This window comes from Anolis carolinensis, chromosome 6, assembly GCF_035594765.1.
Source record: "Anolis carolinensis isolate JA03-04 chromosome 6, rAnoCar3.1.pri, whole genome shotgun sequence".
Taxonomy (NCBI): domain Eukaryota; kingdom Metazoa; phylum Chordata; class Lepidosauria; order Squamata; family Dactyloidae; genus Anolis; species Anolis carolinensis.
In genome coordinates this window covers 119,064,177-119,092,144 of record NC_085846.1, presented here as the reverse complement: position 1 = coordinate 119,092,144, position 27,968 = coordinate 119,064,177, and the positions used below count along the sequence as shown (strand labels likewise).

General features: G+C 47.2%; 2 protein-coding genes across 2 annotated transcripts in view; one reads left to right on the top strand and one right to left on the bottom strand.

The window, feature by feature from the left end:
• Positions 1-239: 239 nt before the first annotated feature.
• Positions 240-5,348, bottom strand: LOC100552455 (GTPase IMAP family member 7). Its single transcript, XM_062983713.1, has 3 exons — positions 5,202-5,348; positions 2,908-2,976; positions 240-1,786 (listed from the first exon to the last, which is right to left on the bottom strand). Exons 2-3 carry the CDS (start codon positions 2,924-2,926, stop codon positions 1,116-1,118), a joined length of 690 nt encoding a protein of 229 aa, XP_062839783.1. The 5' UTR covers positions 2,927-2,976; positions 5,202-5,348; the 3' UTR covers positions 240-1,115.
• Positions 5,349-5,390: 42 nt separating this feature from the next.
• The window catches only part of LOC103278465 (uncharacterized), a 34,700-nt gene continuing 12,122 nt past the window's right edge, over positions 5,391-27,968 (top strand). Inside the window, 3 exon segments of the mRNA XM_062957861.1 lie at positions 5,391-5,599; positions 8,248-8,306; positions 11,026-11,820. Of these exon segments, the coding sequence (XP_062813931.1) occupies positions 8,273-8,306; positions 11,026-11,820 (829 nt within the window). The 5' untranslated portion in view covers positions 5,391-5,599; positions 8,248-8,272.

Below are 27,968 nucleotides of genomic sequence, written 5' to 3'. Positions count from 1 at the left end.
ATTGGATGACCGAAGGTTGGATAAGCAAGACTCTACTGTATTTGGGTGGATGTGATGGGGTCAACATGCATCCTGTCTGCATTCAGCATGCATTCAGTCAGAAAAAACTACGGGATGCATATGGATAGAAACAGAGTGTTTCCTCATGTGATGAAGTCCCTGGTCTCACTTAAAGTAACAAGCCAGAAGGAGCAGGGAAGGCGGTTACATGCCATAGCATTTCGACAGAATGAAAACACTTCTGTATCAGTTTTTTTTATTCTCCTCAAAGAAATCATTACTTCTTTTGGACATTGTAAAAATGTGAAAGGCAATTCTTCTCGTTAACAGGATTCTAAATCTTCAAAGTACACATTTAAGCAACAAGTAAAAAGCACGAAGTTTTCGACTAATATTAGAGCAGGCAAAAAAAACCCACCAGAAAGAACATAAACATAACACCCTGTGTTCTTTTGAACATCCATGTTTGTAGGCAGGCATTGGGGTATTATTATGAAAAATATCCTAGGATGTTCTGCCCTGCCTTGGACGGGCTTTAGAAGAGGCTCCCCTCCAATGGACCCTTAGGCTACTGTTGGATGTAGGTTGAAATTTGAGATGTATGTGGATAGACAACCTCTGGAATATTCCAGATGCAGTGGATGCTCAATGACCACTGGCGATTATAAATCTATAGATATGCAAACGTTACATCCTAGCATTTTTTCACACCTGCTTAAGTAAATATGTTATTTATACAATCATATCTCCATGTGGACTTCTATCTGCATGTAAAATGGCTTCTGTTAGAGAACATATATTGCTGAATGTTGTTCTGAAATTAAAAATAAAATATTAGGCACTGCTATGTTAGTCAGCATGTCACTTATCCACATTCTCAGGCCACATCTACACTGCCATATAATCCAGTTTCTGAAACCAGCCTCATACAATCTTGTTCAAAGCAGATGATCTGGATACATAAACTGGATTATGTGCCAGTGTAGATCCAGCCGCACGTGGATATAAAATTTGTTAATACTACCAGGTCTTGGTTTTTTGAGGGGTTGTGCCTAATAAAAGTATCACCAAGGTGTGTTTTGGATTTGATTTAAAGGGCGGCACAGCCGCACCTCTTAGAGTATGTTGCAACAATCGTTCCGTCTTAAAATATTTTGGATCTTACTCATGGTGATTTGGTCCCTGGCTAGCATGTCCTCAGTGTAGCAAGGGGCCTTGTCGTTCTTCTTCACCAAGGCATCTATCATGCCAAGCAGCTCATTGACCTGCTCTTCCCTCTCCCGACCTTCAGCCGTGTTGTTGAAGGCCAGGCACCCACCCGCACATTTGGCCACATGCTCCCGAAGAGATTCATCTCCGTCCTCTAAGAACTCTTTCAAAGACCTTCCTCCCAAACCCTCTTTACGGGTGAACAGAACGATTCCATAAGCCTTTGCTTTAAGGCTAAAAACATCTTGGATTAATTTAGCTACTTCTTTTTCCTCCTTCGTGAAAGGAGCCAATTGCATGACATGTATAATCACATGTGGACCTGGACTGCAAAGGCTTGCACACTTTTTCACTTCTTTGATAGTTTCTTTGGTTGTTGAATTGGTGTCGAAAAACCCAGGAGTATCAACAACCACAATTTTTCTACCATCGATGACAGTTTCCTCCCTTCCGCATGTACTTGTCACTGAGCTGGGCGATGCAATAGATTTAAAGAGCTTCTGTCCCAGGATGGTGTTTCCTGTGGCACTTTTCCCAACTCCAGTTTTTCCCACGAGGACGATCCTCAATTCAGGGGCTAAAACAAGGAAATGGAACAACAATAGAAGAAACTGTTATACAAGGGGAACTTTGCTGTTTTCATTTTTTTTTGTAATTAAATGTTTATTATGTTATGTGAAAAAAGCATACGATCTACAAAATTCAACCATCACAATAGAAGTGTCATTTCCCACCACCCCTTCAACCCCACCCGTGAACCACCAGCCATGCTCCAGATTCCCCAACCAATAGTGCAATAGCCCCAGAATGGCAAACTTGGGAGGGAGCGGTAATTAGCTAAAATGTACCTAGGACATAATAGATATGTGTAAGAGATAAGCCTACCTTACAAGGTTGGTGTACAGGTAGCTTCAGGCCTTGCTTGCAAAAGCTAAGCAGAGCAAGGGGGAGGAGCAATTAGGCAGTCATTACTGAAAGTGCAGTCTGATTGGCTGATGTAAATGGGGAGAGATGCTTAGCAACTGGAGATGGGCGGAGCCAAAGTGACAGTTGGAGCTATGCAGCCAGAAGAATTATTCAGTCAGTTCGGAAGTTGGATGGTTGGTGTTTGAAGTGTGAAGATAGAGATACTTTTGGGAACTGTGTTATTAGAGAGATACTTCTTTGAGGAATATAGTTAAAAGCCTTCAGGGAAGAAAGGCTGAGAACTATATTGAGACTCTATAGTTTAGAGTGCTGGTGTTAAATCCCAGGAGAAGTGGATTTAAAGGTTTAAATTATCCTGTTTGTATTCCCTGTGTGAAGGAACATATTTCCACAGAATTCAAGTTATAAAACCATCCTTTGTAAGAGAAAAGCCTAACCTGTTATTGAAACTGCAACACATCTTTACTGTTTAAGAACAAATACACGACTTCTTGTTTTTTCCTCACATAAAGTATCTCCTGTGACTCTCTAAATATCCTAACACAGAGGAGGCTCCTGACTATAACATTGGTGGCAGTGTTAGTAGTGGTAACGAGTTTGAATCCTCCATATATTGGTGTTAGTGGTTGGCAATCTGTCTAACACAGTTCAATTCCTCCATAATTTTGGTGCCAGCTGAAAGCAATCCTCTGCAATATGCAGTATTATTTTTGCTAGAACAATAAGATGGGCTTGATTTGGTATAATTTAATCAGCTCATTAAACTCTTACCTGTACTGAATGCGGCCATATTCTTAAAAGCTAAAGAAAGAGCAATACCAACGCTCAGGATTTCTAGATCTGAAACAAAAAGAAAGAAAACAAGAACTCAGCTAAAGCAAGGAATGCCCTAATAACTGGAGAAATGTGGATCAGGAAATGTTGCTAAACAGGATTATTTTATATACACTAGGGATGGGAGAGAGCTGAAGCAGCTTGGCTTCACGTTCAGCTACAAGCCCCATCTAGAAAAAAAAATCGCATGCACTTCTAGAAGTCACTTAGCCTCAGGCTTTGAGAGGATCCAAAGGAAGGGCATGACATGTTCGGGGTGCTCACACTTCGAGCCTGCAGAGGAAGAACTCCTTCCAGTATGTTCCAGGTGCAGAATTTCTCTTTGAGAACAGCTGTGCTCAATATTAGTGAAATCGAGCCAGAGGGTGGAATCATTTTGTAGCAGGTGTTCATTCTGCCATAGTTCAGTTTCTCTGGAGGCAACCAAAGACAGATCAGAAGATCTCGCTTCCATTGGCCACAACAGAAAAGTAACTTCCCTTGAGGCCCAGATCACCCCTGTCCTGTGCAAAGCTACCGGTTCCTTTCTAAGGCAGAGAACACTGGCTTCTCAAGGTGGGTGACTTGGAGGTCTCTCCTTTCTAGGGTCCCCAGAAGACCAAGTTGGCTGAAATGCATGGGCACGTGAGAAGAGAAAAGAACGCTTTTAGTGGGAAGAAGGTGAATCTCCACACCGCTTGCTTTTAATGAGACTGCCAATCAAGGGCCAGGTTCTGTTTTTATAGATCTGAGACTCTTTTGTTGCACCTTCCAGGCAACTTCCCCAAGAGACCCTTAAAGTGTCCTGTTTCCCGTTTTTGTGGTTTGAGCTGCAAGGAACTCAATTGTAGCTCCATCTCTCTACCCAATTTCCACTACTCCCACCTATCTTCAAACTAGAAATTACTCTTAAGTGTGTCCAAGCGTGCTTTGCTCTGGATCCATAGTAATGTCCACACAGATCAGTCGTGTTTCCCTCCTGTCTAACCAAAACTTTTTGAAAACTCTGCCTTCCTTCATTACAGACCAAGATCAATTGCTGTGGAAGTTCACATCCCAAACCTCAGTAGCCCAAACTAGATGCGATGCAACCCCAGAAACCCCATGACTTCTTAATTCAGCGGCCATGTTCAAGCTCTTCATAGATCAATGTCAACGTCTACTGTGCTAAGAGTCACTCTGATAGGTCTCACCATGATAGGAGCAAAAAGCACATGGTCCTTACGAAGCAAAGAGAAAGAGCTTGAAAACCTGGCTCTTTACTCAAGCCTTTAGATAAAGATTGCTCATCCAGAAGCAATCTGTATCTGTGACCATTCTTGTACCGGTTTGCACCTTTTACCTTTGTCAACTCGATATTGACACAGGGTCTATTCCCATCCCAATTTGCACTTCCAGAATTTGCAGCACTTTATCAGTCACCTTGTGTTTACAATATTTATATGGTGCACCTTACCCAGTCTACTTTTACAATCTCTCAGTTTTAATCCATGTTTTTATTAGTTCTTGTTTTTTATTGGCTAATGTTTAATTATTTTTTTTTTGTGCAAGTTGTTGTCTATTGCTGTGTTTTATACTGCTACTGTTTTTATTCGGGCTTGGCCCCATGTAAGCCGCCCTGAGTCCCCTCCGGGGAGATAGAGGCGGGGTATAAAAATAAAGTTATTATTATTATTATTATTATTATTATTATTATTATTATTATTATTATTATTATAGGGACCTTGTAGCACCTTTGAAACTACAGCTGCATCTACAATATAGAGTTAATTTAGTTAGACACCAGAAGTTCTTTAGCTTTCATTGCCAAAGAGTGTTGGTGCCTCAGCAAACTACAAATCCCATGATTTCATGGCTAGGATGGTTATTCTGAAATATGTTGGCTAGTCTTTACAATGTGGAAAGACAATGTTATTCTCCTTTCTGTCCACTCTTTGAATGCATGCTTAGATGCTAAGACTGCAGGATGCTTCAGGAAACTGGTTTCCGAGATTTCAATGCAATGCAGGTCATACTTCAGCCTGGGCCAGATGAATTTTAAGTTTGCAACCTGCATGATTTTTAGGAACCGCTCCCTACTTCTTTGCCAGCAGTTGGGAGGATCGAATATGAGATGCTGTGGACTTCAGACAATCAGAGGCTGGGCACACACATGCTAAGCCCCAGCCATTAAAACAGGAAAGCATGCATGATGGCATTGCTCCAAGGAAGGCATCCCAAACAGACAGATGGGCAGACAGACAGAGACTCACCTGAGGTCTTGTGCTGCCAGGAGCTCCTTCTGCCTCTCTGTGCCCAGGCCACCCTTGTCTGCAGCTGAAGGCTTCTCTGGCTACAGTCATCCGGCAAGACCTAAGGCATGAGACTTTCAGAAGAGTTTCGTTTTGACTTGGCACCTCCTTTTTAGCCATTGGAAATGCCGGAGCCTGGCTGAGGACCAACCCTTCTTTGGAGGGTCCCTGACAGCTTGCCAGGTCATTTCAGGAATGAGGAGGGAGGGAGGATCCATCCGAAGTGGCCCTCCGCCCTCCCTCCCTCGGCTCTCTTTCCTCCTTTGCAGCAGGACTCCAGACCGGAGGTGGGAACGAAACCTGTGAGAACAAAAGCCGGAGCAAGAAGGAGCAGCACCAGCAGCAGCAGGACAGAGAAGGTAGGTACCCTTTGCTTCCTTTCCTGATGCTTCACGGCCAAGGCCTCCTGGCTCTTGAAAGGTGTGCGTGCTCTCTATGGGGTGCCCTAAGGATTCTAGGGGTGGATCCACCCTTAAGGGTTGTTTTTTTTCCATGTCAGGAGCAACTTGAGTTGCTTCTGGAGTGAGAGAATTGGCCGTCTGCAAGGACGTTGCCCAGGGGACATTGCCCGGATGTTTTGATGTTTTTACCATCTTTGTGGGAGGCTTCTCTCATGTCCCCGCGTGGAGCTGGAGCTGACAGAGGGAGCTCATCCGCGCTCTCCCCGGGTGGGATTTGAACCTGGCAGCCTTCAGGTCAGCAACCCAACCTTCAGGTTACAAGGCTTTAACCCATTACGCCACCGGAGGCTCCTACCCTTAAGGGTATGATATTGGTTTTTAAGTGTGTTCTACGATTGTTGGTTTTTTACTACATGTTGTATCATATGTGGCATTTAATTTTGCCATTGTGTAAGACCACTCTGGGTTCCCCGGCTGGGGGAAAAGAGTGGTATATAAATATAAAACAAATAAATGAATAAAATTAAGTGAAAATGAACCCCTAACTAGAGCATCAAGGTGAGGGATGCGTTGCAGACATTTCCCATTCATAATAACTTCATTTTTCCCCCGTGTCAGGAGCGACTTGAGAAACTGCAAGTCGCTTCTGGAGTGAGAGAATTGGCCGTCTGCAAGGATGTTGCCCAGGGGACGCCCGGGTGTTTTGATGTTTTACCATCCTTGTGGGAGGCTTCTCTCATGTCCCCGCATGGAGCTGGAGCTGACAGAGGGAGCTCATCTGCACTCTCCCCGTGTGGGATTCAAACCTGGCAGAAAGGCCTGAAAGGGCCTCGTCACATGAGGTTTAAGCCCCGTCCTAGGACGCTGCCAAGATGATGGGGCTCCAAGCCAGCTCTGTTCACGGTGCGTCTGGGCAGTGTGCTAGGCACCAGTCCTGGGAACACGGGTGACTACTCGTGTTCTCATTCACCAAGCCTATGGTCTTATTTTCACGGCTGCACAGCCTGCCCCTCCCTGCAACCTGAATAATTCCACTTCACATTCTAATTGATATGGTTGTGTTTATTTTAATGGTTTAAAATAATTGTTGTAGTCTGTTAATTCTGTTTTAAATTGTACATCAATCTGATGTTTTAGGGCTTGACCCCATCTGAGCCACCCCAAGTCCCTTTGGGGAGATGGAGCTTTGAATGAGATTTTCCTGCTTCTTGGCAGAAAGGGGTTGGACTGGATGGCCCATGAGATCTCCTCCGACTCTATGATTCTATGAAACCCCTGAAGATGCAAGTGTGTGTGTTGAAATTAGAAAACAAATGCTTCTCTCATGGGCAATTATACGTCGCATGCTCCAGAGTCGGTAACCCGTCAGATCTTAATGTTTATGCAGAAAAAAATGCAAACCAAAAACGCCACAGCAAAACGTGGCCGGGTTTCGCTCGTTCCTTATATTTATCTTTCCCCTTTCTTCCGGAAATGAGACCCTTCCATTTTGCCTCCCATTTTGTCTTTTGGCCCATCCTATCATAACGTTTCACTAATATAGTCTTGGACTAGGTAGTCAGGGAGATATTTAATATACCAACTTTTTATATCCCATTTCTTTTGGTCCTTCCAACCAAGGGCAACTGAGGCCATCACACGACCTGTGATAATTTCCAGATAAGAAATTGGAATGAAAGTAAATACAACTCTTTGTAAAGAGGATCTTTTACCTACCATGTTTCCCCGAAAATAAGACAGTGTCTTATATTATTTTTTGCTCTAGGTCTTATTTTCAGGGGATGTCTTATTTTTCCATGAAGAAGAATTCGCATTTATTGTTGAACAAAAAAATGAACATTTATTATATACTGTACAGTAGTTGTCATCATAAACCAGCATAACCAGACATACTGTGAATCCTATCAAGAATTTCTTGTTACTACCAATATTTCCATGTACAACACTCTATGGCACGTACATTTACCGATCCTGCATGCTCTGGTGTTCTGTTTGGCGGGCATGCTTCCCAACAAAAACTTTGCTAGGTCTTACTTTTGGGGGAGGCCTTATATTTAGCAATTCAGCAAAACCTCTACTAGGTCTTATTTTCAGGGGAAGTTTTATTTTAGGGGAAACAGGGTATATATCTGTCTTTTCCTAATTGGTTTTAGTAGGCAGAGAGGAAGAGAATGTGAGCCTTCACGGAAGTTCTTTCAAGCTCCTTTGATGAGAAACCTCCCTGCTTCTCTAACTGCCTTGGCAGATTGAGACAACAGCCTTCTCTTCTCTGTGCTTTCTTTTCCAGCGCAATCATATTTATTAGTCTGTATTCTATCCTTCGAGAATGTCTCTTCTCAGTATGCCAGACCTTCACCAGACCACCTTACCTGGAATCACACTCTTGTGTCCCATTCTGGGCACCGCAATTGAAGGGAGAGGTTGACTCTAAGCCTGAATGTGTCCAGAGGAAGAGGGAGACTCACAGGATCAAGGCTGGATGGCCATCTGTCTGGGGCCATCATGCTTTGAATAAGACTTTTCTGCTTCTGGATGGCCCATGAGGTCTCGTCCATAGGAGTCTATGATTCTATGTCTTTCACTTCTGTGTGTGTTTCTTTGCACAGGAATTTCCCTGGATCTTTGTCCTTCATGGGAGTTTCAAAAATGTCCAGAGTCAGCCAAGGTAAGCCTCCTCCTCCTCCTCCTCCTCCTCCTCCTCCTCCTCCTCCTCCTCCTTGCTTGGGCTTCTGAATAAGGTGCAGAAAAACAAGACCAATGCATAGCAGTTTATAAAAAAGGATAGTGGGGTGAGTAACAGATAAGGTTAACAACCTTTGCATGGGAAAACTAAAAATGCCATATGATGACAGGAATGTGCAATATTGGGCCCCATAGAATCTCAGTGAATAAAATTGCACAATTTAGACTGCAATGAAATGGGAGGGAACCATAATTTAAAACCACATTTCCAGATTAAAAACTCACCAGTGAAGTGAAGACATAGAGCAGAGGCATTTTATTGCATTCCTGGCCAAGAATCCAGTGAGATTGTAAACAACACAAATACAGCGTCCCTACTTCGTGGATTTTCATTTATTGCGGGTGGTCCTGGAACGTAACACCCGGGATAAGTGAAGGAACACTGCATCTTGGAGATGGCAGACTCTCAGATAATCTGGCCCAGTTCAGAACAGGCCCTTGTCAGTCAAGAGCGACCCCCTGCCCTTGTCCCAGGAGATCCCTAAAACACCAGCAGAGATAGGGATTCTACTAAGCGCTTGAGTGACTGCTGGCTGAGGGCCACAAGCCATACATTCCCACAGTCCAGTCTTGAGGTTGCATTGCATGGATTCATTGCGGTGGAATAGTCCCCTGAATCCAGAAGTGAGCAGGCTTGGCCACGGAGGCCCCAGTATTCTGTGTTTCCGTGGTTTTGTAGGAATTAACCTACAGATGGGAAAACTGCTCATGTTGACACCCCCCATCATCATAAAATAGTTCTCAGATTCTTAAGGATCTGTTAGCCAAGCGAATAGATTTGGCAATTGTGTGGGTGTGAGATGGGCATTAAAGGGGCAAAGCACACTTTCATTAGAGAACTACGGTAATCTTTATTGCGAGAACTCCATTGTCTGGAAGGAATGTTTACTGGGTCCTGTTCTAGTCTGCCTACATCCAAAGGAGGTGCAAAGATGTCAGGCAGAGGGGAAATCTTTTTAAAATCCCACCACTGCCACCAATTTGAGGAGAACTCAGGCAGGGGGACTCTTTTTTAAATCCCAACTCTGACACCAATTTCGGAGATGTGGATGTGGAGGTTGTTTTATTAATTATATTTTATTTATATTATTATTATATATTTTATATCCACTGCCACCACTTATTAAAGATGTTTTTTATTTAAATGCTGCCACCAGATGTTAAGGGGATTATCAACTCTTGCCACCACTATTGGAAGATATAGCTACTAGCTACTTAGAGAGGAGACTTTTTAAATTTTATTTTTCTTCTTTCTTGTTTTCTTTTTGATGGTAATATAGATGACAGAAGCTGAGATGTTAGGAAGAACAATAACACGTTTATTCAGGCACAAGCTTAATGGTTACAGTAACTTCTCTTTAGAGGCACTTAGATTAACAGTTGCAAAGCTATATTGAGGTGTTTCAAACTTCTTAAAATGTCACTTCCTACTCTACTGCTTTAAACTGCAATCACCCTGTGAATTTCAATCACAGACTGTCTGTTGCTTATCAAGAGACAGATTACCTTAAAATAAGTCACAAAAGTTATTTTACACTGACTCAAAATCAAACATTTGAGCCTCCCTGATCCTCCAACTGAGAATCAGTCTTAACTGTACCTCAGCAGGGCACAGACTAACTTAAAATAAGTCACCAAACATATTTTAAACTGACTCAAAATCAAACATTTGAGCCTCCCTGATCCCTTCACTGAGGATCAGTCTTAACTGCACCTCCTCAGGGCATAGACTAACGGCTGCTTTTTCAAAACTACACTCCTCCAGCAAAAGAATGGTTGGCTCCTCCCACTTCTCCATGGGAACCAACTCATGAGTGCAGAGTAACTGAAATATTAACCCTTTTAAAACACAATTAAACATGGCATCTGTAAACTAAAAAAAACCACACTTCATTACAGGAGGTTGTGAGGGAAAGTCAAGAACAGGAGCGGAATGAGAAGGAGTTGGGTCAAGATATCCGTCTCCGTCTCAGAGAGGAGCTGGACAGTTTTCCATAAGAAAGAAGAGGTTCAGCTTACTCTAAAAAGCTAAATACTATCTCCTATTTTCCCACTGCTACTGTGAGCCACTCTTGCATTCTTCTTGTCTAGAACCTTGTTGCATTCCAGCAGGAATTTATTTATTTACAGTATTTATATTCTGCCCTTCTTTCTCACCTCAAAGGGGACACAGGGTGGATCACAATGCACATATACACAGCAAACATTGAATGCCGTTTTTAGACATACTACACATACAGACAGATAGAGGTAATTCAACATTTTCCAACTTTGGCTTATGGAGGTTATGCTCGATTCCGGCCACAGGGGGAACTGTCGCTTCATCTACTATGACACCGAGTCCATTTTGAGCACAGTGTTTCCTTATCGCTCTTTGATCGCTGGCAGTTTTATCTTGTTATAAATTAAGTTAATCTCCCTGCTTAAGCTGTCCCTAATTTATTTACTCACAGCTCAGCTGTTTTCGAACTGCTTAGGTGGACAGCAAGCTAGGCTATTGGTAGTTGGGTGCTCAATCCAAATCAGGCTTCGAACTTGCCACCTTCCGGTCAGCAGTGATCTATTTCTGCTGGTGATTAACCAGCTGTGCTACAGCCCAGGAAGATCAACTCTGACTCTTTTTTCACTGATTTGTTCTTCAGGCCCCGGAAGGGAGGAATCTGAACTCAGGATTGTCCTTGTTGGAAAGACCGGAGGCGGGAAGAGCGCTACAGGAAACACCCTTCTTGGCCGGAAGGCGTTTGAGTCCGTGGCGGCACTGAGGACGACCACGCTCAGGTGCCAACGAGAGACACAGAGGTGGAGAGACTTGGACCTTTCTGTGATCGACACTCCAGCCCTTTGTGACCCAGACACACCCAGTACGATCCTGCTGCCGGAGATCAGGCGCTGCATTGACCTCTCCAGGCCCGGCCCTCATGCCTTGGTGTTTGTGACCCAGGTGGGCCGCTTCACGGCAGAAGACCAGGATGCAGCAAATCAAGTCCGGGTTGTGTTTGGGGAATGGGCCTCCAGGCACATGGTCATCCTCTTCACCCGCAAGGAGGATTTAGGGGGGGATTCCTTGGAAAACTATGTGTGGGGCTCAGATAATAAGGCTCTCCAGGGGCTAATTCGGAAGTGTGGGCGGCGCATGTGTGCTTTCAATAACAGGGCATCTGGGGAGGAACGGGAGAGGCAGGTCTCTGAGTTGATGGAGATAGTCCAGCGAATGGTGGTGGAGGAGGGAGGGAGGCATCTCTCCAATAGGCTCTACTTGGAGCCGGTCTTGACAGATGAAAAGATTCGAGCGTTCATGGCAGAGAATGGAGGTACCAGGCCAAAGCCAAGGGGAGGTTGGAATTTGGGAAGACCGTGGCTGAAAAAAGGGCTGTTTACTTTTGGTGTTTGTGCTTTCGCCATTGGCTTGGTTGTACTAATCATTCATTTGGCGAAAGGTAATCAACATACATTATCTTCTTTCCAAAACAACTCAGTAAACAGCTCAGGCTCTTTCTAAGCTTGTTGTTTCTCATAGGGTACATCTGCGCTGTAAAATTAATGCAGTTTGACACCCCTTTGACGACCATGACTCAGTTCTATGGAATCTTGGGAGTTGTGGTTTGGTGAGGCGCCTGCACTCTTTTGCAGAGAAGGTTGAAGACCTTATAGAACTACAGCTCCCAGGATTCCATAGCGTTGAGCAAAAGCAATCAAAGAAGTACAAAACGGCATTAATTCTACAATGCAACCTTAGTTGCAATAAGAACAACAGTGGCGGCAACACATTGATATAACAGGCATGGGCAAACTTGGGCCCTCCAGGTGTTTTGGACTTCAACTCCCACCATTCCTAACAGCCTACCGGCTGTTAGGAATGGTGGGAGTTGAAGTCCAAAACACCTGGAGGGCCCAAGTTGGCCCATGCTTGGGCTATAATCATATCATTTGGAGTATGAGTTTTGGGGATTGATTCACTCACAAAGGCATTGTGGGTCTTCTTCCATATTCTCATTCTAAGATAAGCATATCACCATTATTCTTTTCATTCTTGTTGCTGATTCATTTTGCGTATCGCTTGTGTTCTGCTGTTTGCAGCCATTTCCCTTGTTTGCTGTGGCTTCACTTATCAGGCGACTCAGGTGAAGATCATTTCTGGCTTTTGTAGGATAATTATGGCTGTGAGTATGATTTTAAAAGACTATAGATACATCCCACCTGGATGACTATAACGTGCTGTACGTGATGCTTCCTCGGAAAAGCGCTCCACAACTTCATCTGGTCCAAAGAGTTGCAGCCAGGTTGCTCACTGGGGCCGACTGCAGGACTGCCAGTCTGTTTCTGGGCACAATACAAAGTGCTGGTGATGACCTTTAAAGCCCTAGATGGTTCAGGTCCAGGCTATTTCACCGACCACATGTCCTTGTATGAACCTGCCTTCCGAGCCCTGAGATCCCCTTCAGGAGAGGCCTTCCTACTCTCGGTCCCACCTCCACCTCAGGCTCGGTTGGTGGGAACGAGAGAGAACAGGCCCTTCCTTCCTTCTCAGAAGGCCTGACAAAGAGATAGGTCTTCACTTGTATCTTAAATTCAGACAGCTGAAGAAGATGGAAGCGTTCAAGATCATGTCAGGGGTTGCTGTGGTTTTATGTGTTTCTATGGATTTAATCTGAATTGTTTTAATACTAATTATGTGTAATGCTGTTTTAATATTTGTATATTTGTATATTTTAAATTGTATACTAATGCTTCTATGTCAAGCTGCTTTGAGTCCCCCTTGGGGAGATAAAGTGGGGTATAAATAGAAGAAGAAGAAGAAGAAGAAGAAGAAGAAGAAGAAGAAGAAGAAGAAGAAGAGGAGGAGGTAGAAGAGGTAGAAGAGGTAGAAGAAGTAGTAGTCAAGCAAGCAGTTGAGATGAAAAACAGAACTTGCTTGTGCAGGTTGAACGCCCTCCATATTTAGGAAGAGGGTTCAGATAGGCATGCTGTCTGTTGCCACCTGGTTTGAATAAGGAGGAATGAGGATGTTAAAAGGTGATGCACATGTTTGTTTCTATGTACTTGCCTTCAAGCCAGGAATCCTCAGAGGGTTTGCAGCCTCCTTCTTACAGACCTGGTCTCCCATCCAAGTACCAACCAAGCTCAAATGGGACTGGCGCCTTTAGGTTATTTAGTCGCTCCGGAAGGCAGTGCGTTGCAGCGCTCTTGGCCATGGATTTCCTTTTAGTGGCTCAATCCAGGATCCCCAGTTGCAAGATCCTCAACTGCAGGGAGCAGTCTAGCCTCTTTTTCGAGACCAGGGGACTTGGGGGGGGGAGAGGGAGAGAGGGGGGTGAACAGACAGACAGATATACACACACACAGACAGAGGCAGAGAGACAGACAGAACCAGTGACTCTGTGGCCAATCTCTTCCATTGTCAAGGACTTCCTCCTAATGTTCAATCAGAATCTACCCCCCCCCCCTGTGGTTTCAATCCACGAGGCCTGATCCTAGCTTCTGGGGCCGAACTAGAGGGCCATTGTGTCACAGGGTGGAAAATGCCTAGCTCCTCTCCTTGTGTTGTGTTCTCGTCCTCATTGCCATTCTCCAAACTTGCTTGGACTTGTCCGTATCCTTCCCAAAATGAGGTGCCCTGAACTGAATGGACAACGGGAGGAGGCCGGGAGACTAGCACAGACTGTAGAGTGACTATAGCTTCCCTCAACTTAGAAGCATAGACTTGGAAACTAATCTTCTTCCAAGCACAAGCCTTTGCCATCTTTGTTGCAGCAACACACTGCTGGCCCATGTTCAATGAGCTGTAATAATAACCCCACGGCTCTTTTCACATGTAGTACTGCTGAATCCTCTAGAGAGAAAGTGGCCAAATAAAGTGAAATAACATCAAAGGAAACTGCCTGTTTGGTTTGTATTCAGCTGCAAAGCTCAGAGGATGATTATTGCAAGGAAAGAGCACCTGAGCTCAGTTCAACCACAGACCAACTAGTAACGCTCTGGGGTTTTCTGCAGGCCTGTTTCTGTTCACATGAATTCAGAAACGTTCCACCACAATCGAGGCATCCTGTTTGCTTCTTTCTGGTGCTGGAGCACATTCTGCAAAACCAAAAACACCCCCAACTCATTTATCACAACATTATCTAGAATTTCATTTCAAGCCATTTAAAAATAACCTTACACTTCACTTTGTGTTGTTTTAACTCATCATGTTTGTGGTTCTTGTGTCCCTTCAAGTCATTTCCAACATATGGTGACTTAAAGGTGAAGCTTTCACAAGGTTTTCAAGGCAAGATTTCTTCAGGGGAGGTTGGCTTTCCTCTAAGGCAGTGGTCCTCAACCTGGGGGCCCCAGATGTTTTTGGCCTACAACTTCCAGAAATCCCAGCCTGTTTACCAGCTGTTATGGATTCTGGGAGTTGAAGGCCAAAAACATCTGGGGACCCACAGGTTGAGAACCACTGATCTAAGGCCTGAGTGTGACTGGCCCAAGGCAATCCAGTGGCTGTCAGTGGCCAAGTGGGTGTTCGAACCCCGGTCTCCAGAGTCAACCCACAACACCGCATTGGATTCCCTGTCAATCTCCATGCATTTTGTCATTAAGACCAACACTTGCTTGTAGAGTCATATAGGCCTCACCTTTTTATACCTGCCAGCATCTCACCAGTTATTACAGGGGAAGGAGAGGCAAGCTGGGAGAGGGCGCTGGAGATGAATGCGGAGGGCAGGATCTCTGCTCCTTCTCTCCTCTTCCCTCTCCTAAGGACACATTTATTTTGTGCTTCGAACTGAAGTCAGCTAAGGACAAGTACAAAGAAGGAAGAGAGAAACTGGGATATTTTTAAAGCAGCTGAAAAAGTGGAATAAAGAGTACTGAGAACCTGGATGATGCCTTCTGAGAAGAGATGATCACACATCCAGAGAGGAGAGATGTCATACTAATGGGAGACTTTTAACTATCCTGAAGTTTGTTGGAAGACAAACTGCCAAGAGCATCAGGTCCAACAAATGGCCTTGCAGACTATTTCTGGTCCAGAAGGTAGAGGAGGCAACAAGGGAGATCATTTGTTTCAAATCTGATTCTAACCAAGAGTGAATGAGGTGGATATAGTGGGTTCCTTAGGTGGGAGTGACCATGTTCTCCTGGAATGTGTTATTCAGCAGAAGTTGGGTAAAAGGCTCTTTGACCAAGCCTTTGAAAATCTAGTGCAATAATACGAAAGATGTGTAACTGACCTATGGAACGGTCCTGGACTATACCTATGGATTACATGATTTTAACTTGTTGTTTGGATTTAAATACTTAAATTGTTTTAATGGTACGGTTATTTTAATTGTACTATGTTTTCAAAGGCATTGCCTATATTGTGAAGCCACCTTGAGTCCCCTCTGAGGTTGAGAAAGGTGGGATAAAATAGCAGTAAATAAACAAATAAATAAATAAATAAATAAATAAAACTGGGTAATCCCATGGTCAGAAAGACCAAGAGAGAACGGAGGTCATGATGGATAGGAATGTCTGAAATGCAGGGCCGGCCCCACTATTGAGGCACCTGACGCCGCCGCCTCGGGCGCAGGCCTGGGGGGGCGCAGTCAGGCTGGGCGGGAGGCGGGGCACCGCCCTGACGGTGCCCCGCCTCCCGCCCAGTGCGCCCTGGCCCGTCTGGCCTTTTCTAGCTGGCCAGACTGCAGCGGAGGTCCCTGCAGGCCGCAATCGCGGCCTGCAGGGACCTCCGCTGCAGTCTGGCCAGCTAGAAAAGGCCAGACGGGCGAGCAGGAGTAGCGTGGGAGGCGGAGCCAGCTCTGACGCCGCCCCCCCGCCCAGCGTGCCTTGGCCCCGCCTCCCACGCAGCGTGGGAGGCGGGGCCAGGGCACGCTGGGCGGGGGGCGGGGCCAACTCTGGCCCCGCCCCCTCACTATTCGCCCTGGCCCCGCCTCCCACGCAGCGTGGGAGGCGGGGCCAGGGCACGCTGGGCGGGGCCTGGGCGCGGGAGGCGGGGCCGGTGGCGGGGGCGCTTTTCAGCACCCCCGCTTCACATCAAAAAATATCTCCGGCCGGCCCTGCTGAAATGGGAAATATGGGAGGCACAAATTCAAGCAATGACAATGAGAAGATAAAGTTGGAGGTGTTTAAAGAACTTTCAGTTGAGCTACGATTGCAGATGAGCAACGATCACAGTCGAGGGAGGGAGGGAGGGAGGAAGGGAGGGAGAGAAAGAAAGAAAGAAAGAAAAAGAGAAAGAAAGAAAGAAAGAAAGAAAGAAGAGAAAGAGAAGAAAGAGAGGAAAGAAGGGAGAGAGGGAGGGAGGGAAAGAAAGAAAGAAAGAAAGAAAAGAAAAGAAAGAGAAGAAAGGAGGGAGGGAAGGAAGTAAGGAAGTAAGGAAGGAAGGAAAGAAAGAGGAAAGGAAGGAAGAAGGGAGGGAGGGAGGGAAAGAAAGAAAGACAGAAAGAAAGAAATAAAAAAAGAAAGAAAGAAAGAGGAAAGGAAGAAGGGAGGGAGGGAAAGAAAGACAGACAGACAGACAGGAAGGAAGGAGGGAGAAAAAGAGGGGGGAAAGTAAGGTAGGCAACAGAGAGGGAAGGGATTCAGTGTGGTGTAGTAGTTTGAACCTGGGACTATGGCTCTGGTGATTTTAGGTAAGTCACATTCTCTCAGCCTCTGAGGAGGACAAAGGCAAATCCCCTTTGAATAAATTTTGATTATTGGATATTGTGCTGTTTTTGGCATTGTTAGCGGCTTTGGATCTCTCTGGCAATGGCAGGAGCCTTAGCTATGACCCTTCCCAGTCCACACACACACACACACACACACACACATCCCAGGACAGACGCACGGCAAGGGAGACGCTCTGCATGCCTACAGAGGTCATTTGTCTTCCCAGGACAACCTGGAACTCATCCAACGCCGTGTGCTTTTCCTTTCCATGCAGCCACAGCATTTCCCAGAAATGAGAGTAGAAACCGGCTGCTGCCTGTCAAAAACCAACCCCCTTTGATTATGACTTTAAACATCTTTCAATTTATGCAAATGGTTTTTTTATAGCTATCCATACTAGTGTATGTAAAACAGTCAAGAAGCTCAAACCACAGAAAATATTTTATTGCCTGTTCTCATTCTTATGGGGTTTTTTTTTTTTTACTAATGTGATGTCATGATGTGTTTAGACATACAGTAGAGTCTCACTTATCCAACACTCGCTTATCCAACTTTCTGGATTATCCAACACATTTTTGTAGTCAATGTTTTCAATATATCGTGATATTTTGGTGCTAAATTCGTAAATACAGTAATTACTACATAGCATTACTGCGTATTGAACTACTTTCTCTGTCAAATTTGTTGTATAACATGATGTTTTGGTGCTTAATTTGTAAAATTATAACCTAATTTGATGTTTAATAGGCTTTTCCTTAATCCCTCCTTATTATCCAACATATTTGCTTATCCAACATTTTGCCGGCCCGTTTACATTGGATAAGTGAGACTCTACTGTACTCTGAAATTTTCTTGATCACGAAGATATATATTCCCCGCCTTGCAAGGAGTCTCTTTTTTTTTTAAAGGATTTCTGTATATGCTAGGAAAGGGGGGAAAGTAGATGGTGAAACTTGCTTTAAAAGAGTGAACAGCAAAGAATATTGTATTTATTTTGCACAAATTGTCATTTGAATACAGATCTAGACACTAGGCTTGCTCAAATAATTCGTTTTCCCCGTTTACCGTTATTGATTCGTTATTTTCGTTTGTTTTGAAGCAATATCGAACCTTGGTTGTCCACACGCCTGGATATCGCGGTTTCGAACCGCGATTGGCCGTTTTCCGTTATGGCGCCTTTTTTTTCGTTTTTAAAAAATGCTTTGGCAAATCATCCAAACTTGTTTAAGTCCACTGGGGCAATCTAGCGTGTTGTTTGCACCTTGTAGCCAATCAGAGAGCACGTTTAACCAGGGGGAGGGGCTGGTAGGACGTCCTGAATGAAAACAGCGTGCACACGCCTCGTGGCTCAGTCGCACTGGGAATTTTGGAGAGGGTGGAAGGGAGATTTTGGTGCAGGCACTGGCAGGCAGGAAAGATTGCTGCGTCACAGCATGGCTGTGTGAAGACCGGGAGAAAAGGTGGGGTGGCTGGCTGAGTTTGGGTGGTGTGTGTTAGTTGGGTCTTTCTTTTTCTTTTGTTTTTGCAAAGGGCTGTCCTGTGGGTGTTTTTTTCCTGGCGCAGCAATTTTTCTACTGCGCCATTTTTCTTCTTGCGGGCGGGGTGGGCTTTCTCCTTTCTTTTTTCCACGCAAAAGTGTTTTTGGAAACAAGGGATCCGAGCCAGGGACGCTTCCTGATAATCCTAAGCCAAGTTTGGGAAAGAGTTGCATATCCCATACTTCCCTGTACAAAATACAACTCCTTTTGGGGAAAGAAGGGGGTGCCTTTGTCCCTTCAGCGCTCTCAAACACAAGCGGGGCTGCTTGTGTCTCAGCCGGGGACGCTTCCTGATAATCCTAAGCCAAGTTTGGGAAAGAGTTGCATATCCCATACTTCCCTGTACAAAATACAACTCCTTTTGGGGAAAGAAGGGGGGGTGCCTTTGTCCCTTCACCGCTCTCAAACACAAGCGGGGCTGCTTGTGTCTCAGCCGGGGACGCTTCCTGATAATCCTAAGCCAAGTTTGGGAAAGAGTTGCATATCCCATACTTCCCTGTACAAAATACAACTCCTTTTGGGGAAAGAAGGGGGGGTGCCTTTGTCCCTTCCCCAGTCTCAAACACAAGCGGGGCTGCTTGTGTCTCAGCCAGGGACGCTTCCTGATAATCCTAAGCCAAGTTTGGGAAAGACTTGCATATCCCATACTTCCCTGTACAAAATACAACTCCTTTTGGGGAAAGAAGGGGGTGCCTTTGTCCCTTCACCGCTCTCAAACACAAGCGGGGCTGCTTGTGTCTCAGCCGGGGACGCTTCCTGATAATCCTAAGCCAAGTTTGGGAAAGAGTTGCATATCCCATACTTCCCTGTACAAAATACAACTCCTTTTGGGGAAAGAAGGGGGGGTGCCTTTGTCCCTTCACCGCTCTCAAACACAAGCGGGGCTGCTTGTGTCTCAGCCGGGGACGCTTCCTGATAATCCTAAGCCAAGTTTGGGAAAGAGTTGCATATCCCATACTTCCCTGTACAAAATACAACTCCTTTTGGGGAAAGAAGGGGGGTGCCTTTGTCCCTTCACCGCTCTCAAACACAAGCGGGGCTGCTTGTGTCTCAGCCGGGGACGCTTCCTGATAATCCTAAGCCAAGTTTGGGAAAGACTTGCATATCCCATACTTCCCTGTACCAAATACAACTCCTTTTGGGGAAAGAAGGGGGGGGTGCCTTTGTCCCTTCCCCAGTCTCAAACACAAGCGGGGCTGCTTGTGTCTCAGCCGGGGACGCTTCCTGATAATCCTAAGCCAAGTTTGGGAAAGAGTTGCATATCCCATACTTCCCTGTAGAACTGGAAAGTACAGGTATCCCCTTGAAAACAAATAAAACTAACTAAATGTTATAGACTGCGCTTTTGCGACAGTTAATTGGCCAGAATATAACACGTTGCCAATCAAGATTCAACAAATATTTCCCACCAGTAACACAACACCTTACCATCATCCCTTCTGTTACCTGAAAACACTCCCCTTGTCATGAAGCGCTCAGCTGTACGCGGGTCTGGGGGAGCAAGTCCTGCTAGTGGTCAAGCCACAGCCAGGACACTGTGGGGGGCCAAAAAAGTTAAGGTGGGTCCCATCCGTCTGGAACGCCGAACTATGGGAGTGGGTGGACTTGATGAAGAAGCTGGCTGTTCGAATGCAGAAAGTTCACAGGCATCCACCCGGAGCCGGTTGTCGTATGGAGCTGAGACAACTGGACGATCAATGGAACATACAGGTGTTGCCGTCATGGAACTACAGGTGGTGGATGAGGATATAGATAACCCCACCCCTCCACCCGCTACTGACAGTGAGGAGGAGGTAGAGGAGGTACTACCATCAAAACGTAGACTTTCTCATGCTGCTGAAAGGGTGCCCACGACTCCCATCTCTGAGGGCGTCGCCACAGTGGCTGTGGGGAGGCCAAGGTCATTTATTTGGGACCATTTCCATGTGCACTCTCAGAGTGCTACTTTGGCAGTTTGTAGACACTGTGGGGCAAATATCAGCAGAGGCAGAGACACGAGACATCTTGCGACCTCGGGGTTGAGCTCTCACATGAAGCGACACCATCCCTCCATTTCGCTAGGAGGGGGAACTGCAAGCCCTTCCAGTGGCAGCCTTAGCACGCAAAGTTCTCCTGGTGAAGATGGTGGAAGGCGGACACAGTCCACCTTGGAGGATTGGGCCATTCCATTACCCAGAAAGAAAACGGGGGAAACATTACTCACACCCCAGCAGATAACACAAACTGTGGGAGAGATGATTGCCCTAGATCACCATCCCTTCCGCCTGGTAGAACAAGAAGGCTTCGTACGCCTTATGAAACGACTGTGCCCCCGATACAAAATCCCCTCCCGTCACACCTTTTCCAGAAAAGTTATTCCCGGATTGTATGAGGGCTGTAAGGAACGCATTATCCAGATGTTGTGTACCGCCATGGGAGGACACATCCATTTTACCTCTGATATTTGGTCAAGCTTGGGAGGAGGCCACTCCTACCTCTCTCTCACGGCACATTGGTGGGAGAAGGAAGGCACTATGGATACATCCCATCGTTGGGCACTCCTCGCATTGGAGGTAGTTGATCGTGATCACAAGGCAGAGACCATCTGCAACTATCTGGAAAACATGATGGGGGAATGGATGCAGTGTAGGCCGGAAGAAATGAGGAGGGGCTTTATGGTGACGGACGCTGGTAAAAATATGATCAAAGCGGTTGAAAGTGCCGGGTTTCAGAATGTGTCCTGCATGGCCCACTTGCTTCACAATACCGTCAAGGAAGGTTTAAAGAGCCAGGAAGAGCAGTCGGCCAGCAACACAAACATCTCCCTGCTGATCGAGCGCTGTAGAAAGATCGCGGGCTACTTCCACAGGAGCATCAAGGCAGCCCGGCAGCTGAGAGACAGGCAGAGCCTTGAAGGCCTCCCGCAGCACAAGCTGCTCCAGGACGTCTCGACTCGGTGGAATTCAACCTTAAAAATGCTCGAACGCATGGTCGAGCAGCAGAAGGCAGTACACGGCATCTCCCTCACTTTGGCTGCGCCTGTTAGCAAGCTTGTTCCAACTAAGCAAGAGTGGGACACCATCTCCCAGCTAGTAGACGTACTAAAGCCATTCAAACATGCCACTGAGACCCTTTCGGAATCAAAAGCCCTTCTGAGCCAGGCAGTGCCCATGGTCTTGAGGCTAAGGAGGCACCTAGAAAGGCTTGGGGCCGGTCGAACACTGGACTCCCTGGCTGGACCGCTGACACCGCCGGTCCAGGAGGTGGTGAGGAGGTTGTCCTTTGCTGTACGGAAACGCCTAGAGCCACTTCTTTCCAGCAAGGTCCATATGCTGGCGGCCTTGTGTGATCCACGGCTAAAGTACAACGTCTGCCCAAAAGACTTTACCGTGTGGAAGGCCCAACTTGTTGACCTTGTGAGGGAGGTCTTTGCTGCCAGGGTGGAGGAAACGGGCACAGCGGCCCCTCTTCCAGAAATGCCTGTCACCCCCAGCACTAGCGCTAGTGGCGAGACTGAAAGTCCCGGGGAGCCGGTAGGGGGTTGCCGTAGGGATACGGATCTCCAGCCGCGAACAGGAAACGTTTTCTTTGCAGAGACGGTGGCCATACTTGCCTGCTCTGAAGAATCCTCTTTGCTGGCTTCTGCTCAAAAGGTAGACTCGGCCGAATGCTCGGTCAACAGATACTTTGAGGAGCCTCCTGAGATAATTTCTTGTGATCCATTGTCCTATTGGGCTTCACGTGAACACATGTGGCCGGATCTGTCGCACGTAGCCCGCCAGTTCCTCAGCTGTCCTCCCACCAGCGTCCAGAGCGAAAGGGTCTTCAGCCTAGCGGGAGATGTGGTCACGCCCCACCGCAGCTTGCTGGACCCTCAAACAGTTGAGAAACTTGTTTTCCTGAAGGCCAACCTTCCTGTGTTGAATTTCCCAGATTTGGATTTTGAGACCGACTGCTCCTAGAGCAACAGTTCTCCTCCTTTAAGCAACTCTGCTTCAGAGTAAGTTTGGCCAATTTTTTGGGCGGCCGGGCGGGGGGGTGGCCCCTTTGGACTCTGTCCAACAACTCTCTCCTCTATCCTACAATGCTTTCCTCTCTCTTTTCCCTTCCTTTCTCCTCTTTTTCATCACTCAACGTTGCCCACTGTCGTTTTTGGGTTCATCCATCTCAAGGGGCCGTTTCCCGAATCATTGAATCATGGAATCATAGAAAAGTAGAGTTGGAATAGAACTCATGGGCCATCGAGTTCTCCCCCAAGACAGACGCAGGAAGTTTCATTCAAAGCATCCCCGACAGATGGCCATCGAGCCTATGCTTAAAAGCTTCAAAAGAAGGGGCCTCCAACACAGTCCGGGGGAGACAGTTCCACTGCCGAACAGCCATCGCGGAGAGAAGTATGTTTCATTTGTCCCTGTTGAACTTAATATACTTTTGGCCCATCTCTGTATTCGGAAGTTACAAAACGTTTTCTCTCCTGTAATACTGACTCTGTAGAGGTAGAAGGATATTCTGTGGAAAATTAGTCCATAAAAGCCAAGGTAGGAAATGCTTCCTCTTTGTGTTCTGTTCGGATTTCATTCAATTCCCTTTTTTTTTGGGGGGGGGGGGGGGCAAAAAATATTTCCATCATGAGCCATGACTGTTAGGTCTTCTCCAGATCCTCGCAGTTCCTGTACAGAAAGAGCACTGTTATATTTGATGTGGATACTTCAGATAATCATTTTAGGTGTAGGAATACGCCAGACTCTCACTTTACAGAGGTATCTGTCCATCTGAACCTTTTAGGATGTCTTTATCCGCTGGGATTACTACACCTCGACCTTGGCCAGAACTTCTCTAAATTTTCATCTTTCACTGTCCCATCGGCTTGAGCGGGTGTGGTCGCCGCAGTGGCCATGGGACGGCCGCCTTTGGGTCCCCTAGCCCTCTGCCCGCTTACGCGGAGGGTGCCTTTATAACTCGGAGGGGGGAATCATCAAAGACAGTGGGACACCTCCGCCTTTGCCAGCATTTCTCCAAATGGTTGTCTAGTGTCCCTTCTCCTTTATATGCCGTGGTCTACGCTGTGGTCGTTAAACGGCCGCTTTTGGGTCCCCTCCCCCTTTGACCTGGCACGCAGAGGGTGCCGTTCCCCCTTCAGGACGTGTGCCTTGCGGCTGCTTTCGATGTGTGGGCGCATGCCCTTCCCCCTGTGGGTTCAGCGGTGTGGGCGTGGGGCCGGCCAACGGTGGCCGGCCCCCCGGGTCTGAGGGGCTTGGGCCCACATTTCGAAAGCAGACGTTAAGAAAGCATGCCCTTCCCCCTGTGGGTTCAGCGGTGTGGGCGTGGGGCCGGCCAACGGTGGCCGGCCCCCCGGGTCAGAGGGGCTTGGGCCCACATTTCGAAAGCAGACGTTAAGAAAGCATGCCCTTCCCCCTGTGGGTTCAGCGGTGTGGGCGTGGGGCCGGCCAACGGTGGCCGGCCCCCCGGGTCTGAGGGGCTTGGGCCCACATTTCGAAAGCAGACGTTAAGAAAGCATGCCCTTCCCCCTGTGGGTTCAGCGGTGTGGGCGTGGGGCCGGCCAACGGTGGCCGGCCCCCCGGGTCTGAGGGGCTTGGGCCCACATTTCGAAAGCAGACGTTAAGAAAGCATGCCCTTCCCCCTGTGGGTTCAGCGGTGTGGGCGTGGGGCCGGCCAACGGTGGCCGGCCTAGTATTTTAAAGTGTGGGCCTTTTTGGCCGTGGCTTCTTCTGTCTTTTCTTTGGTCTTTGCTGCCTCTCGGACTACGTGGCCGAGTTTCCCCCGATGCACCGCCTCTCTCTTCTCTCGCTGGCTGTCGTTCTTTACCCCTTTATGCGAGTTTGCACCGAAGCCTCCTTTGGGGCGGCGGCCCCTCTTTCTTCCTGTCTGGGAAGCGTGCCGGCCAACGGTGGCCGGCCTAGTATTTTGAAGTGTGGGCCTTTTCGGCCGTGGCTTCTTCTGTCTTTTCTTTGGTCTTTGCTGCCTCTCGGCCTACGTGGCCGAGTTTCCCCCGATGCACCGCATCTCTCTTCTCTCGCCGGCTGTCGTTCTTTACCCCTTTATGCGAGTTTGCACCGAAGCCTCCTTTGGGGCGGCGGCCCCTCTTTCTTCCTGTCTGGGAAGCGTGCCGGCCAACGGTGGCCGGCCTAGTATTTTAAAGTGTGGGCCTTTTCGGCCGTGGCTTTTTCTGTCTTTTCTTTGGTCTTTGCTGCCTCTCGGCCTACGTGGCCGAGTTTCCCCCGATGCACCGCCTCTCTCTTCTCTCGCCGGCTGTCGTTCTTTACCCCTTTATGCGAGTTTGCACCGAAGCCTCCTTTGGGGCGGCGGCCCCTCTTTCTTCCTGTCTGGGAAGCGTGCCGGCCAACGGTGGCCGGCCTAGTATTTTAAAGTGTGGGCCTTTTTGGCCGTGGCTTCTTCTGTCTTTTCTTTGGTCTTTGCTGCCTCTCGGCCTACGTGGCCGAGTTTCCCCCGATGCACCGCCTCTCTCTTCTCTCGCGGCTGTCGTTCTTTACCCCTTTATGCGAGTTTGCACCGAAGCCTCCTTTGGGGCGGTGTCCTCTGTTTTTTTCTCTCTCCCGGGGATGCGTGCCGGCAAACTGTGGCCGGCCCGGCTTAAAGTATGGGCCTTGTCGCCTGTGGCTTTTTATTTCTTTTCTTTTGTTTTTGCTGCCTCTCGGCCTACGTGGTCGACGTGTTTCCCACTACTCACCGCTTCCCTTTCCTCTTCTCTCGCGGCTGTCGTTCTTTAGCCCTTTGAGCGAGTTTGCACCGAAGCCTCCTTTGGGGCGGCGGCCCCTCTTACTTCCTGTCTGGGAAGCGTGCCGGCCAACGGTGGCCGGCCTAGTATTTAAAAGTATGGGCCTTGTCGGCCTACGTGGTCGACGTGTTTCCCCCGATGCACCGCATCTCTCTTCTCTCGCGGCTGTCGTTCTTTAGCCCTTTATGCGATTTTGCACAGAAGCCTCCTTTGGGGCTGTGTCCTCTGGTTTTTTCTCTCTCTCTCTCTCTCAGGGATGCGTGCCGGCAAACAGTGGCCGGCCCAGCTTAATGTATGGGCCTTGTCGCCTGTGGCTTTTTTCTTTCTTTTCTTTTCTTTTCTTTTCTTTTTGCTGCCTCTCGGCCTACGTGGTCGAGTTTCCCACGATGCACCGCATCTCTCTTCTCTCGCCGGCTGTCGTTCTTTACCCCTTTGTGCGATTTTGCACAGAAGCCTCCTTTGGGGCGGCGGCCCCTCTTTCTTCCTCACAGGGAAGCGTGCCGGCCAACGGTGGCAGTATTTTAAAGTGTGGGCCTTTTTGGCCTACGTGGTGGACATGTTTCCCACTATGCACCGCTTCCCTTTCCTCTTCTTTCACGGCTGTCGTTCTTTACCCCTTTATGCGATTTTGCACAGAAGCCTCCTTTGGGGCGGCGGCCCCTCTTTCTTCCTCACAGGGAAGCGTGCCGGCCAACGGTGGCCGGCCTAGTATTTCAACGTGTGGGCCTTGTCGGCCTACGTGGTCGACGTGTTTCCCACGATGCACCGCCTCTCTCTTCTCTCGCGGCTGTCGTTCTTTACCCCTTTGTGCAATCTTGCACAGAAGCCTTCTTTGGGGCGGCGGCCCCTCTTTCTTCCTGTCAGGGAAGCGTGCCGGCCAACGGTGGCCGGCCTAGTATTTCAGTGTGTGGGCCTGGCCGGATGTGGCTTTTTCTTTCTTTTCTTTTCTTTTCATGAAATCAGCGGGGAGGATGGGCGGGTTGTGTTTCCACAGAACACCACTCAAAGAAACAGTTACAGGTATCCAATACTGTTCTAAATTGCTCGACAACAAAATGATAGAATCATAGAAACATGGCACCAAACATCATAGAATCATAAAGCTAGAAGAGACCATCCAGTCCAACGCCATTCTGCCATGCAAAAACAATATACAGTAGAGTCTCACTTATCCAACACTCGCTTATCCAATGTTCTGGATTATCCAACGCATTTTTGTAGTCAATGTTTTCAATACATCATGATATTTGGGGGTTAATTTGTAAATACAGTAACACACACACATATGCAGGGACTACACCAATTTAACAAAGTTTCAGCCACAAAAACAAAGTTTCTGAAGTAGAGCAATGACTTTCACAGTAAAGACAACCCAATTTAACAGGAAATAAGACTTTCAAACAAGGAACAGATTTCTGCAATTATTAAAAAATGGTTTATTATAAAAGCTATGGAAATTTGCCAAAAATCAGAGGATAAGGGAAACGTTCCACATTTTGGTGAGCTATCAGTGTTAAATGTGTTCTACCACTGTACCAAGTTTGAAGAAGATCACTCAAAAAATGAGGGCGGGAGAGCCCCCTAAGTCCCCCCCCTTCGGGCTGTTTTTGGGCCACCGCGCATGCGCGTCCGCCATTAACGAATTAATTTCGAAAATAACGAATTTTCGTTAATTTCGAAAAATTTTGGGGGCCAAATTCGTTATTAGCAACAAAAACGAAAAACTGCCCCCTCTAGTTTTGAAACGAGTTTAGAATCAAATTTTTCATGGATCGATCAAGCCTACTAGACACATTTCATTATTTTTGAATGTATATTTTCTGACTGTATATTCAACTGTTTGTGCCAAATAATTAATTTTAAAAAAGGAGCTTCCTCTGGACTCTGAGGCAGAGAGTTCCACTGCTGAACAGCTCTTCTCATTGTGGTCGAATCCGGGTGGCCATCTGCATTCAGCCTAATCTGATCTGCAACAGGGAGTTCCGCCGATCAGAAGGAGCCATGTTGGGATCAATCCGGCCATGCCTGCATGCCCCAGCAGCAACTTAAGATGTGTTTTCTGCTCCTTCCCTGTGCCTTTCAAACTTTTAACTATGTAACAAACCCCTAATAAAAGAATCTCCTTACTCTAACCTCTCTCCTTATGGCTATTTTGTATCTTTCCTTGCACTGAAGCATGATTTTCCTTGCGATCTTAGCCGCTCTGCCTTCTCCTCCCTTTCTCTCGCTCTGGGCGAGCCGCGGAACCGCGGTTTCACCCCCCCAGCCCCTATTTCCAGTCATATCTCCCTCATTTGGACCCCAAGCATGACCATCTTCTATATCACTAACTCAAAAGGCTTCCTCTTCATGAGGAGACCACCTGTTCTCAAATTAATAAAGTTTTTAGAAGCAAATCAGCTGATTGTCAAAAACTGTCAAAACGGAGTTTCCTTGTGCTGCGGCACAATTTTCTCTACAAGAACAAACCCACGAAGGTTCGGACTGCGTGCTGGGTGCGGAGGGGGCCACCCAGGGCTCCCTGCTTGCCGCTCATGAACTGCCCTCACCTTCGGAGTGCCCCCTCCCGCCGACCTTTGACTCAGCGGGGCCGTTTCGCTCGGATTGCCACAGATTCAACCTCCCTTTCTGAACTTTTATTACTTTATGAATCCCCTGCATTAAAACTTGGGCTTTGGGA